We start from the raw sequence: 12,954 nt of genomic DNA, 5'->3' as shown, positions 1-12,954 counted from the left end.
TTTTATAAAAAGGTTTAAAATTATTTTTGGTTACTTTTGAGTGTTTTTTAAGTTATATGAAAATAGATTTACAATCTAAGTTGTTAATAAGTGTGAAAATTTGTTTTCTTATTTATCATTAACATATTAACATATTATTTCAAATAGTATAGTTTTCCTTAAATAAAAAAAATACACTCGTTACATATTCATAAATATCGAGGAAAGCTATAAGTTCATTTTTTTTAATATATAGAAATAGATTCACAACCTAAGTTCACTAACATGAAAGTTTGTTTTGTTATATATCATCAATGTATTATTTCAAATAAAATAGTTATTCTAAAATAAAAATAGTAAACTCATTACATATTCATAAATATAAATTAATATGACTATATTCAATATCAATTAGCAAATAATTTATAATAAATTTATTATAAATAAAAATAAAAATACTATACATTAATTACGCCGTAAGGCGTTTCCCTCTGGGAAGAACTCCCTTATATGCCACCGTGTCCTATTTTCAACCATTGATCTGATATGTTAGACGATTAAAAGAAATTGTGTCGTTGGATCAGATCATTATAATTGGAATTTTAATCAATTAAGATTGCATGTGTTGGTTGAACTCCCTGTTTATCTCATGCTGGAGAGATTACCCGCTCGAAACCCTTCGCAGACAGTAGTGATGGCTTCGCTGGAGTTTCGATTTCCTGATTCACACAGTTGCCCTACAGATGTCTGAATATATTTTTTAATTCCATTGATTTGTTTGTATCATCATTGGTTGAAGATCAGCGAAATTATTTTAATTTATATAAACTTTATTAATTAAAATTTAGTATTTTATGGTTTTTCCGTGGTGTGATGATCCAATCCAACAGTTGGCCCAATGTGATGTTAATTTTCTCCATTTAGTTTTAAATCTTATGGATGGACATCTTTGGCCTATTGTGATAAGGCTCAAGGAGTAGACTTTTGCTAAGTCAATTCTTGATATATCTGACTTATGGGTTGTTGGCTATATTCTTAGTGTTGTAGTGGTAGCCACCAAGTTTGATACAATTAGTTACCCATTCACCATATTAAAATAAAAAAGAATTTAAAAGTTATCATAACTCGAAATAATTAGATATAACTCATGTAGTCTTAATAATATGTTCTATTATAACACATTAGTAACAGTTGAAATTATAACTTATAAAGATTACAAATTTTAAAATCTCAAAAACTAATGTTATTAAGCGGAGAGACTCATTCTACAACCGAGTGTGAAGGCAATGTGTAAGTATGTTTATCCCTCTTAAAATAAAAATAAAATATTCTCTAGAAAAACCTATAAAAATTACAAAATTTAAAATCTCAAAAAGACTCATTCTACAACCCACTATGAAGGCAATGTGTAAGTATGTCCATCCCTCTTAAAATAAACATAAAATATTCTCTAGAAAAACTATTTCTCCACCCCTCCTAATTAGAAATACAATTTTGGGTTCTCTACTAATTTTCTCCACACCCATTTAATTTAACAATGGACATAGAGCATGTATATTTATACTTGTGTGTTGGAAATACCATTTGATACTTTAATGTTTATTATTTTTGTTTTATTATTATTACTTGAATTTCTTCTTAACAAGTGGTTGTGTTTCTTTTGGTTTTAGTGAAAGTATGGGCTCCAATGTTGGCTCCCTTATTATGGAGTATAATTCATCTTTGAGAATTTTTCAATTATTAAAGTAGGTTAGTCAATTGCTTAAAATATTAAATTTATTTCAAAAAGTTTTTGTTACTTTATAGGTTAGACACTGGCTTGAAATATTAAACTTATTTCAAAATGTTTTTGTTACTTTATAGATAAGGCGTAGATTTCTTGGCTCTATGATGAAAATAATGAAGGGAAAATACATGTTAATATGTTACTTGTGCTCTTTGACTGAAAAATACACGGTGAGAGAAAAATGTATATTATGCTAATTGAGGAATGTTTTTCGCTTGTCGAACTTATAGTATTGAATTTAACACACTAACACTTTACAACAATGAACTAACAATATTCATGATGAAAATAGCAATATGGAAGATTTATCTGCATAATGAAAAAGGCAATATGGAAGATTCCGATCACGTTCCAAGGCATTTCTTAAAATGTGGATGTGACAAAAGGTTGTTGTGGAAGTTGTTGTTTGTATATGGGAAATTTCTTGATCATTGTGTATAATCCTAATGTTGATAGATATGTCTACTAAATGCTTCCAGTTAATGGGGCATTGATTTGAGCATTCAATATATTTTTATTCTTTATCAAAGTATTCTTTTGTTGTATTTGTATTTTTCAATTTATGCCTTACGGCGTTTCCTTTGCAACATCTGGTGCAAATGCTAGTTAATTTTACAATTATATAAATAATTAAAATAAATGAATAAATAAAGATTTACTCTTTTCTTTATCATTAACTATTTAAAAAAATTATCAGCATCACCCACAATTGATATATTTACGCCGTAAGGCGTTCCCCTCTGAAATCAACCCCCCAAAATGTCTTTGTGTCGTAATCGTAGCCGTTAGATCTAATGTTAGACGATTGGAGAGAAGGGTTTCCACACGTCTCTTTCTTCGCTGCATGAGGGCCGCGTAGGCCGTGCGTAGGCCGTTTTTTCTTGCCTCTGATGTTTCAAGTGCCTGGAGGAAGTAATGGAGTCTTTTATAAAGCTTTTTCATGTGGCTTGTAATCCTGACAAAGATTCTGGTCACCGGTTTGGGGTTCGCACCTGCTACAGAGGAGAAGGCGCTCCTCCAAAGCTACGCTACGACAGCAGCCGGGTAAGATTTCTGGTTTCTGGATTCGAATCTCAAACCATTCTAGCAATGTTTGTTATCCACTTGTGATTGCTTGTGATTGCTGCACATCCATCAGAACGTAATCAGTTTGCCATTGGGTTGACTGGGCGTTGTCTCAACACCAGGATTGCCGTTTGTTTGAAAGTTCTCCTTTGTTAAATAAGAGCGCTCCCAATAGATGGCGCGCTTCTATCTTGAGCTCTCGTCGGCCGGCCGATACAGGTCTCTTTGGATATCTTTGGATCTTTGAGACCGATCAGGGTTTCTTTGCTAGATTCCCTTTTCATTTGCACTTATCTGCTCAATTTCACTTCAGCAGGTAAAGATGGTGAAGATCTGTTGTCTTGGAGCTGGATATGTTGGTGGGCCAACAATGGCCATCATTGCACTTAAATGTCCTGCCATTGAAGTCGTTGTCGTAGATATTTCATCTGCTAGGATTGCCGCATGGAATAGTGACCAGCTGCCAATCTATGAGCCTGGTCTTGATGAAGTCGTAAAAGGTTGCAGAGGGAAAAACTTGTTTTTCAGCTCTGATGTGGAGAAGCATGTTTTGGAAGCTGACATTATATTTGTGTCTGTGAACACACACACTAAAACCCGGGGTCTTGGGGCTGGGAAGGCTGCAGATCTAACATATTGGGAAAGCGCAGCTCGAATGATCGAGGATGTTTCAAAATCTGACAAGAGCACTCCCAATAGATCTCGGGATAGTCTTTTAATAGCAACTGGCTTACAGTTCTTAAGATCACATCTGTAAACTGTGCTTGTAGCACCATTGCCAATTATAAATTTCTCATTTGTATAGGGCCATATCCTTAAGATGTTTGTTTGACAAAGCTCCCCCAGTCTGCAGTTTGCAGTAAAAAGTACCAAGTAACACCGCTGTTTTACCACATTGTCTTCACCATTTCTTACAGATGATGTAACCTATATTTTTTTCTCTGTTTTTGCGTGGATTGTTTCTCTTACTTACAAACATTGCTTTTTGATCCATGGAGAAGCAACAGTTATCCTAGCTCTGCATATTTAGGAATAGTGAGGACTCATTTTAGTTTCATAGGATATTTTTCTTGGAGTTTTTTTAAAGCGTTAGCCCCATTTCTCTGTCTCATTTAACCTAAGAAAGATGCACATTACCCCTTTTTCGGGATCTGAGGAGAATTCTATGGTTTTCAGTCGATATAATCTCCAATTCTTCTGTTCAATTTGTGACTTGCGAAAGTGGTATTGGCTTCCCATATTTTGGAAATAGTACTAAATTTGATAGCCTTTGGTTAGAATCAACAATGAGTTGGTTTCTGCATGGATCTCAACTGGTTGAGTGCCAAAATAGTGAACTTTTGAAGCTTGATGTTGATCCAGGATAAAAAGAAAACGTTGCTTCCAACTTGAACAGTAAATAAAACTTAAGGCTGAAAAGCATTAGCAAGCTTAGCAAAGTATTTGTTATGAGTCAATATTTATCCCTTTATCGATTTGCCAAGAACCTTTAAGATTTTATCCTCTATTTGTTACAAATGATTGTTAATTCTTCTGTTCGTGGGTATGTTTAGTTTAGGTGCTTCTTAATATTTTGTACCTCATTTGATGCTTGCTTTCTTCTATTTTTAAGAAGAAAATTTTATAAACAACGGTCAACATTGAGCTAATATGTGCTGAAATATGCTTGAACTGCTTCAACTAACTATGTCCATTGTCTATGACACTATGCATGTGTGGAGGATCTGGCAGATCTTCTTGGAGTTGTTCATTTAAGGTGCCTGACTTAATATTCTTCCCTAACTCTAGAGTTTCTGGGAGCTTTTCTATTAACATGCCCTGTTGCCTTTGTCATCCAACATCTGTTCTGCCTATGGAAGTTAATGAATTGTGCTTATGTCCCTTCGTAATATAGCATTTCCTTGCCAAATATTTTCAGGATGAAGTAGATACAACTTTGGAAGGTATCAATACCCCATTTTATTAATGTCGTTTCCTCATCTTAATGAAAGAATCTTTGCAAACTACCTAAGCAACTTTTAATTGTGAATTTGATAATTCGCTGCCAAGTGCATGCTTGCTTATGTGCAACTTGTGACACTGGAGGGTCTTCCTTCACATTCCTGACTGTACAAACAGAACATTTATTTGACGTAACCTGAAAAACAAAGATATATTTCAGAATGACTAAAGCTACCACTTATCCCAACCTTTTATGGTCAACATGATTTCAATTTGCTTGCTTGACTCCTTTTTCCTCTATTTGTTTTTTTGAACCAAAAGTCTTTTAATTTAATTTAGGGGGATTGCCTGTTTAGTAAGTAGGGGTAGTGATACATTCCCACTAGGGTTTGATTCCCCATAGTACATGCTAGCTCATCATGGGCTGTCATGGTTGCACGAGTGGGCCAGATGCAGTGATGGACAAAGTTCTTAGTCCTTGTGCCAATGGTTTTCACTTAGGTGTTCATTGGGTGGCACTAATAGTAAAAGGAAGTGTATTAGAAAAAGGCAGTTTTTAATTTATGTTTTATAGAATATATTTATTGGTATGCCATTTATGTTTTGTACAGCCTGTGATAAATAATAAAATATCCATCAACACTCTCACATTCCATTCCAACAGATTTTAGTGATCATTGTATAGCTTTGTATTTAATCATAGCACATGCTGCTGGAGTGAGATTTGCTATGTGGCCTGGATAGAAAATTGGTCTTTGTAGTTGCTTGAAATATTTACAGGTGATGAGCCCTAGTCATTCTCTAATGACTCAAGTGCCCCAAATGTCTGTATGGTCACGTATCTAACAGATAAAGGCTTTCTGGTTAAGTATAGACAACCTTGTTGGATGGCTGGTCAACCTCTACTTGGTTTTATTCATAAGCTTTACAGGATTGAATAGGTATCTTCTTTGCATTAGTAATATTTTACATTCTTTTTTAATTTTGCCACAAATGGTTACAAATGCCATCATATGCATCTATAACATTGCCTTCACGTGAGAACTTATTGATTGCTTTGTTAACATCTTCCTTTCTTAAATTCTTGAAATTGTTGTGACTCAAGCTTTGGATGACTCCCCCAAACTGTATTCTCTGTATCTGGGTGGATTTTCCTCATTGTTTTATGATTCTAGGCAAAGGCCTAGCTTTGTAAAAGAATGAAAAGGTTAGCTGTAGAGGTTGGAAAGGGGAGTTTTGGCACTGAGAGGATGACAGCTTGAGGGTTGTGTCTTTTTTTGGTTTTCGATAAATGAACTGGAACTTCTAGATAAAAGAAATCATATCCTTCCTTCTCTTGATATCGTTTTGCACACCTTTAGATTAGTCATCCATTGGTGATTCACCGACATTCATTTTAACTAATTCCAGGAGCTTACTTCTCATTGAATCAAAATGTACAGTTTGGGCATAGTCTTGTACTATAAGCCTTGAACATTGTAAAAGAGTCATCTCTGTTTAGATGGGAATTTTTTTTTTGTTTATTTAGTTGCCTAATACCAAATATTCAATAAGAACTTTTCTTGCAAGGTGTGCTTCTAGTTAGTATAACTTGAATCCCCTGTTGTCAATTAATTTGCTGATTCATTGTGGTCATGGTCCATTCCTACTAATACTTCTTGATATTAAAGAAGGAATTGATCAAAGAGAATTACCAAGCATCAAGTAAATATGCACTAGAAGATCATTTGTTATATGACAGTAGGTTAAAATAGGTGGCAAAGTTTTCTTGGTTTGTTGAGCGGTTGGAGACGGCACTTAGCCATAGGTGTCACACTGTCAAGCTCATTTCTGTTTTTAGAATTTGTTTTACGATTCTAGGCAAAGGCCTTGCTTTGTAAAACAATGAAAAGGTCAGCTGTAGAGGTTGGAAAGGGGAGTTTTGGCACTGAGAGGATGACAGCTGAGATAAATTCTTCATAAAACTGTAATTGCTTTACTCCTCGTGTAGATGTTCAGGGCTTTCCGTGGATGCTAATAAAATTTCATTTCAGATAAATGTCCACCTTACCACCCATCACCTTTCAAGTAAAGAAGGCATGGATCCAATCAGCTTAATTGACATGAGAAAATTGTAATAGAGTTATCAACCTATTTCCAGTCACCAATTACTTTAAGGGAAAATAACGTCTTCAGCAGAAACACTCCTCTTGACTCTTGATATGGATACTAGGATTCCTTGGTTCTGGAGGATAGTCAACAGAAAAGTAGACAAGAACTACAAAATTCTACCTTAAGCGGAAACAGTCCTCTTGACTCTCGACATGGAGACTAGGGTGTCTTGGACCAGGATGTTACCGGATCCGGCACAGGAAGGAGGAGTATCGCCGGATCCACGGATCTGAACCGGATCCGGATCCGGATACTCCAAAAAAACGGTTAAAATACGTATGTGTTATATTTAAGCTTTTGGGAACGGGCAACGTTTACAAGATACGGACCCGCTGGTGGCTGCCGGAAGCGGTGATAGGGTAGCCGCAAAAGTTAAAAAACGCAGAAATTTTTTAGGTTAACTTTCATATATCGCTTTAGGTTTAAATATTGTAATTTGTGGTCCCCATATATATTAAAGCATTTTCTTTGTCGGGACTCTGCTTTGCTTTGTCCGCTATTCCTTTGTCGCCATTCAGCAGTCGGCCCCTCCTGCACAGTATTTGTTCCGGGTTAAGCGCCGACCCCTCCTGCACAGTATTCGTTCCGGGTTAAGCACCGGTCCCTCCTGCACAGTATTCGTTCTGGGTTAAGCGCCGGCCCCTCCTGCACACGCTTTTTAAGTTTTTTGTTGCGGGCTTACTGCCGGACCCACTGCACGCAGCACGCAGCACCGTTCACTGGTCAGGCTGCTGGCACCGTTCACCGTTCACGCCCGCACAAACCAAGGGTTTAACAGGTAATTAAACTTTTAATATTTATTTCAACAGTTTTATAATGTAAGCGTTGTAGTAGTTCACTGTTATATTAAAATTTAATACATTAACAGCACTGTTATATTAATATATTATACTAATATATTAACAGGGACCGTGTGGTTCACTGTTATATTAATATATGACAACGTTACGCCGTTACGGTTAATAACTTAATATATGTTATAATTAATATATTCATATATTAATATATGCACCGTTAATCATATATTAAAATTTAATATGTAATATATACTAGCAATTGTACCAAAAGGTACAAAGAGAGGCCGATAGATTTATGAAGTTGGAATTGTTGAATTTTTAGAAAAGGTCGGGCCACTTTATTCGCTGCTATTGATATTGTACAGTTTATTAAATATGAAATAGAGTAAAAGATATAGGAGACAGTAGAGACTGGGAATGTAAGATATTTATACTGGAAGTGAAAAAGAGAACAAAGCAGCATGTCAAAGCAGAAATACTTAAAGAGAACCACAAGACTTTCTATTCAATCACATGTATTTAAAGATGTTGACATGACTGAAACAGAAAAGAAGAGAATTAGAAAATTTCATGTAAATGTATTACATTTTAAAAACAAACAACTAACCACTCTATAAATGGCATTGCAGAAGCCCATGTAAGGTAAACATATTCCTATATAACTTTTTTGAAAAGAGAAACAAAGATAACTTAACGTGAGTAGCATAACATCTAGCATTCCATGAACAATAGAAACCACACTAGAAACCCAAAATCTATGTAAACTGAGTCTTTTTTATTAAGATTGTAGGTACAAAAAAACTTATGACACTCCATAACTATGCATCATGTTTGGTGGAACATAGTAGACTTATAACACTTGAATACATCTAAATATTTACATGTATTATGCGTTTATCAGAACTAATTATATAGGAGATAGTTAAATGCTTTGCATTTTTTTTTTGAAATTTTACATATGGTCTACACATAGAGACATGTTTGGTAGCTAAGAACTAAACATATATACAATGAAAGTATTAGTTGGCTTCTAAACATATGTACAATAAGAGCATTTTATTACATATAGATGTAATTGACAATGAGCAGGTAATCATATAGGCATGATGGGGCAATGTTTGCTGGGGCAGGATGTTGAATTTGTTGGCAATACTCATACAAAAATCATAAATAGCCTGTATGCATACCTATTTCCATCAAAAAATAAAATATTGTAAGTGACAATGGATGTGTTTGACAAAAGCATGTTTTTTAAAGCGCTAAAGTAAAATAAATGATTTTTTAAAGAAATTTCTAATTTACAGCGAATGCTAGACCTTGCTGTTCTTGGCAGGAAATATTATGTTTGAATATTTGAAATAAAATAAATGATTTCAAGATAATATAAAATCATATGAGGTTAAATGTAATAGAAAGCAAATGTATGTGAAATTTGGTTATTGCAGCAAGTGGTGTTTACCATGTCGGTAATTTTGGAAAACAAGTTGTACGATTAGCTAGAGTATATTATCCTGCATAGATTTTGATGCAAGCAATGATTCCTCTTGTTGTCTACGCTTAAGATATGGATTCTTGTGCATTTCTGCAATGCGCGAGAATGGGAATGCTGGATTGATTTGAATGTCTGCCAATGAACGCACTCTTGAAATTGCAGTGAACGTTAGCCCTTGTCGTTCTTTGGAGCCGATGTCTACTGTTGCTTTATCTAATGTCATTCCTTGTGACTTGTGTATCGTTAAAGCCCATGCCATTTGAAGTAGTATCTGACGGCGTGAACCCCTTGTGATGGGAGAAATGGGTACATATGTTGGGTGTGAAATGTCCCATGGTGTTCCTTTGTATTGTATAAAGTCGACAACCATGAAGGATGGTAATTCTGGGGGCTTTGAACCAATAGAATAAAATATTGAGATGACCTTTCCAAGTGCGCCATTGACGAGGCCTGCATGTACCCATAAGTTGTTGGTGAGCATAACTTTTTGTTCATTGCATAAGAGCACTTTTGCAGGCAAATGCTCATCTTCCGTTGTAGTAGGAGTTCTCTGACTTTGTTGTTCTGCAGAGCAAATCGCTACTGGGATGTTCAATTTTTTAAGCATTTTCTTATTATGCAAAACAACTGAGTTATTTATTGCATATAGGTGCATGGATTCTTCAAATGTGCGTTGCTCTTCATGTGTAAGAGACGAACTTGTTCTTGACATTAGGTGTTGCTAATCTTCAAGTGTAGATATTCCATTTCTGAGATTTGTGAGTATTTGCCGGAAAGCAACCTGGGACGGGCTAGCTCCTTGTTGATGAAAAACGGTTGAAAGTGTTATGAATATGTCGAAGCTGCGCCAAAGTGCAGTGCCACGCGATGTCCCAGCATATAAAGGAATGTCTTTTACAGGTGGTAGCTGGCCTAAATCTCCGACAAGGATAATTGAGCGATTACCAAATGGTGCATTTCGGTGAAGAGGGAATGCCTCTCTTAGACGATCATCAATGCGAGTAAGCATTTTTGGACCAATGAAGCTCATTTCATCAATGAGAATGTACTCTACATGACGAAGTTTCTCTTGCAGTTGTAGGAGTGGTTGGCCTTCAAGAGGATGCATTGTTTGGATAGGGATACGAAGGGCAGAGTGAATTGTGAGGGCATTTATGTTGAAAGTTGCAACACCTGTTGGTGCAAGTAACAACAAAGGGTTTTTGTTTGCTGGTGAGTTTTCCACAAATGCATGGTGCAGACATTTAATCAAATGGGATTTTCCTGTCCCAGCTGTTCCTTGTATGATGATTTTGCGTGGGGGTTTTGGCGAAGGGGTTTTAAAGTGTGAAAAAATAGTGGTGAAGGCTATGTTCTGGGTAGGAGATAATGTGTGATCTTGGGGAAGGTTGCAAAAAGAATGATGTTCGCTTTGAATCATTGAGCGGTTGAAATCAACGAAATTTATGGCAGTTTCTTGCAAGTGGGGAGGGATAGTATTATGTGACCAATTGTGGTTGGCATCAAAGTCGCGGTAGCCAATCATGTCAAGGTCATCAATTGCAATATTGTAACCTGGGTGCAGCTGAGAGAGGATTTGCCATTCGTTCATCTGCATGGAATCAGGAGGGATGTTGGGGGTAGTTTGATCTTCAGTATGTGGGGTTTGTGGGTTTTCAATTTGTTGGATCCCTATAATACTAGTGATTACCCCATTACTATTGTAGTTATACCCCTTATTTATATTGTTGTGCCCCTATTACCCCCATATTGTTATTTTGTGCCCCATAGAATCCCTCTATTGTTATTTTTGTGGCTTTATATTATTATTGTTAGGTCGGCTGGATTATATTGTGACTCCTTAGACTCCTATATATAGAAAGGAGGTTTTGTCATTTGTATCATCCAAGAATTGTTCATTTATGTAATGTAAAGGAGGTTGCCCCCTCGAAGAGGCTGAATTCTAAGGCGTGGATCTCTCTTTTCTATCTTTTTGTGAGCTGGTTTCATAACATTTGGTATCAGAGCTTTGGATTCTAGGGTTTCGCTGCTCCAAACAGGTCATCGTGGCATTTTCGCTATAACTTTTTTTCTGTGACATTTCAGAAGTCGCAAAAAAAACCCATTTGAGAAGAAATCGCGCTGAACCTTGGGTCCGAATTTCAGAGCTTTTCGCGCAATATTTGCGGAGATATGATCTGAGGAAGTTGGTCTTTTTGCAGACTCCTGAATTACATTCAAAACAGGTGACCTGGGGAAAATCGTCATAACTTTCTCTCTGGGGATCGGATTGAAATTTCGTAAGAAGGTACAGAAAGAGGACGGACTGTAGTTTCTTGTATGCGAGTTTTAGATCCAAAGGTTGAAACAGTGACTCGTGGCACGTCGTACAAGTTCGCTCTACTGAACTAGTCTAAAAGCAAGTCACTGTGGGAGATTTCACATAACTCTTCCTTGGAGAATCCAATTTGGGTCAGACTTGTGGCATTGGAAAGAGGACACAGAGGGCTACTACAGATCACAAATTCAGAACTAGATGATTGGAAAGTACAGAGATACATCAGAGGCAATATCGAGCTCCTACAAAGTGAAAAAAGGTGTGTAGATTTTCTTAAATTTTTGCTTAAGCTTGGTTTGAAAATTTATTTTGAAGGAATTCAAAGGGCATAGTAGAGCATTATTATCGGTAACTGATGCCCGAGGAAAGAAAATGCAAACACCTAGTAAGGAACCTGAAAGCTCTAGCATGACTCATGAAGAAGAGGAAGAAATGCAACATGATATATCAAAATTACAAGACCAAGTGCAACAACTGTCCCTTGCACAAAAAGGAACAGAAGCTAAGATGGATGGTTTAAAGAAAGGTGTAGAAGCTAAGATGGACTGTTTAAAGAAAGGCGTAGAAGCTAAGATGACTGACGTGGAAGCTAAGATGGATGATTTGAAGATAGATTTGAAGACAGACATGGACGAATTGAAGATAAATATGAATAAGTTGCTACAAGAAATGGTCCCTAAGGGTGAAAGGGTACTAAAGGAAACTCATGATGAGAACAAAAGAAATGTTAATCATGATTCCATAGACGCTAATGTTGGATTGAAGAATCACCATATTCCAAAAATCGATATGAGGAAGTTTGATGGCAAGGATCCCGCCACATGGATATTACAGATGGAGCAATTCTTCGATCTCAATAATGTGCAAAACACACAAAAGGTACGTATGGCAACTGTATATTTGGAACCAAATCAGTTTGTATGGTATCAATGGCTTTGTTCTCGTAAACAATTTATCACTTGGGCAATTTTTACGGAAGAATTGATAGCACATTATGAGGATACAAAAAGCAACACTTTTTTTAGCCAATTGATAAGTCTCAAACAAAAGGGTTCAATAATGGAGCACATTGAGGAGTTCCAAAAATTGAACATAAGGGTAAAAGATATTCCAGAGGAGCATAGGATTGATGTGTTCATAGGGTCTTTAAAGGATAATATCCAACATGATGTTCGCCTTTGGGAACCTGATTCATTAGAGAAGGCATTCAGGTTAGCAAGAAAAATGGAAAGCAAAATTATGGCAACTAGGAAGCATACCACTCACAACTATAAAGACGGAAGTGTTGTTGCCCCTAGTCTTCCACAACCTACAAGGTTGACACCACAACAATTGGAAGAAAAAAGAGCAAAAGGGCTTTGTTACAATTGTGATAGCAAATACACAAAAGGTCATAAGTGTGCTGAGAAGAAATTATTCTACATAG

General features: G+C 36.1%; 1 protein-coding gene across 3 annotated transcripts in view; it reads left to right on the top strand.

Annotated features, from left to right (window-relative positions):
• Nucleotides 1-2,530: 2,530 nt before the first annotated feature.
• LOC149266355 (uncharacterized) overlaps nt 2,531-12,954 on the top strand; it is a 54,089-nt gene continuing 43,665 nt past the window's right edge. Inside the window, exon 1 of one of the 3 annotated variants that reach the window (XM_089395891.1) lies at nt 2,531-2,809. In XM_089395891.1, the coding sequence (XP_089252017.1) occupies nt 2,681-2,809 (129 nt within the window). In that variant the 5' untranslated portion in view covers nt 2,531-2,680. Of the gene's footprint in view, nt 2,810-4,464; nt 4,587-12,954 lie in introns of those variants that run through there. The other 2 variants (XR_016252711.1, XM_089395899.1) reach the window with 2 other exon arrangements.

The sequence above is a fragment of the Pinus tabuliformis genome, chromosome 6 (assembly GCF_031772625.1).
Source record: "Pinus tabuliformis cultivar Carrire ecotype Pingquan chromosome 6, CPIR1, whole genome shotgun sequence".
NCBI classification, from domain to species: Eukaryota; Viridiplantae; Streptophyta; class Pinopsida; order Pinales; family Pinaceae; genus Pinus; species Pinus tabuliformis.
The sequence above is the reverse complement of the archived record's forward strand: the minus strand, read 5'-3'. Positions and strand labels throughout refer to the sequence as shown.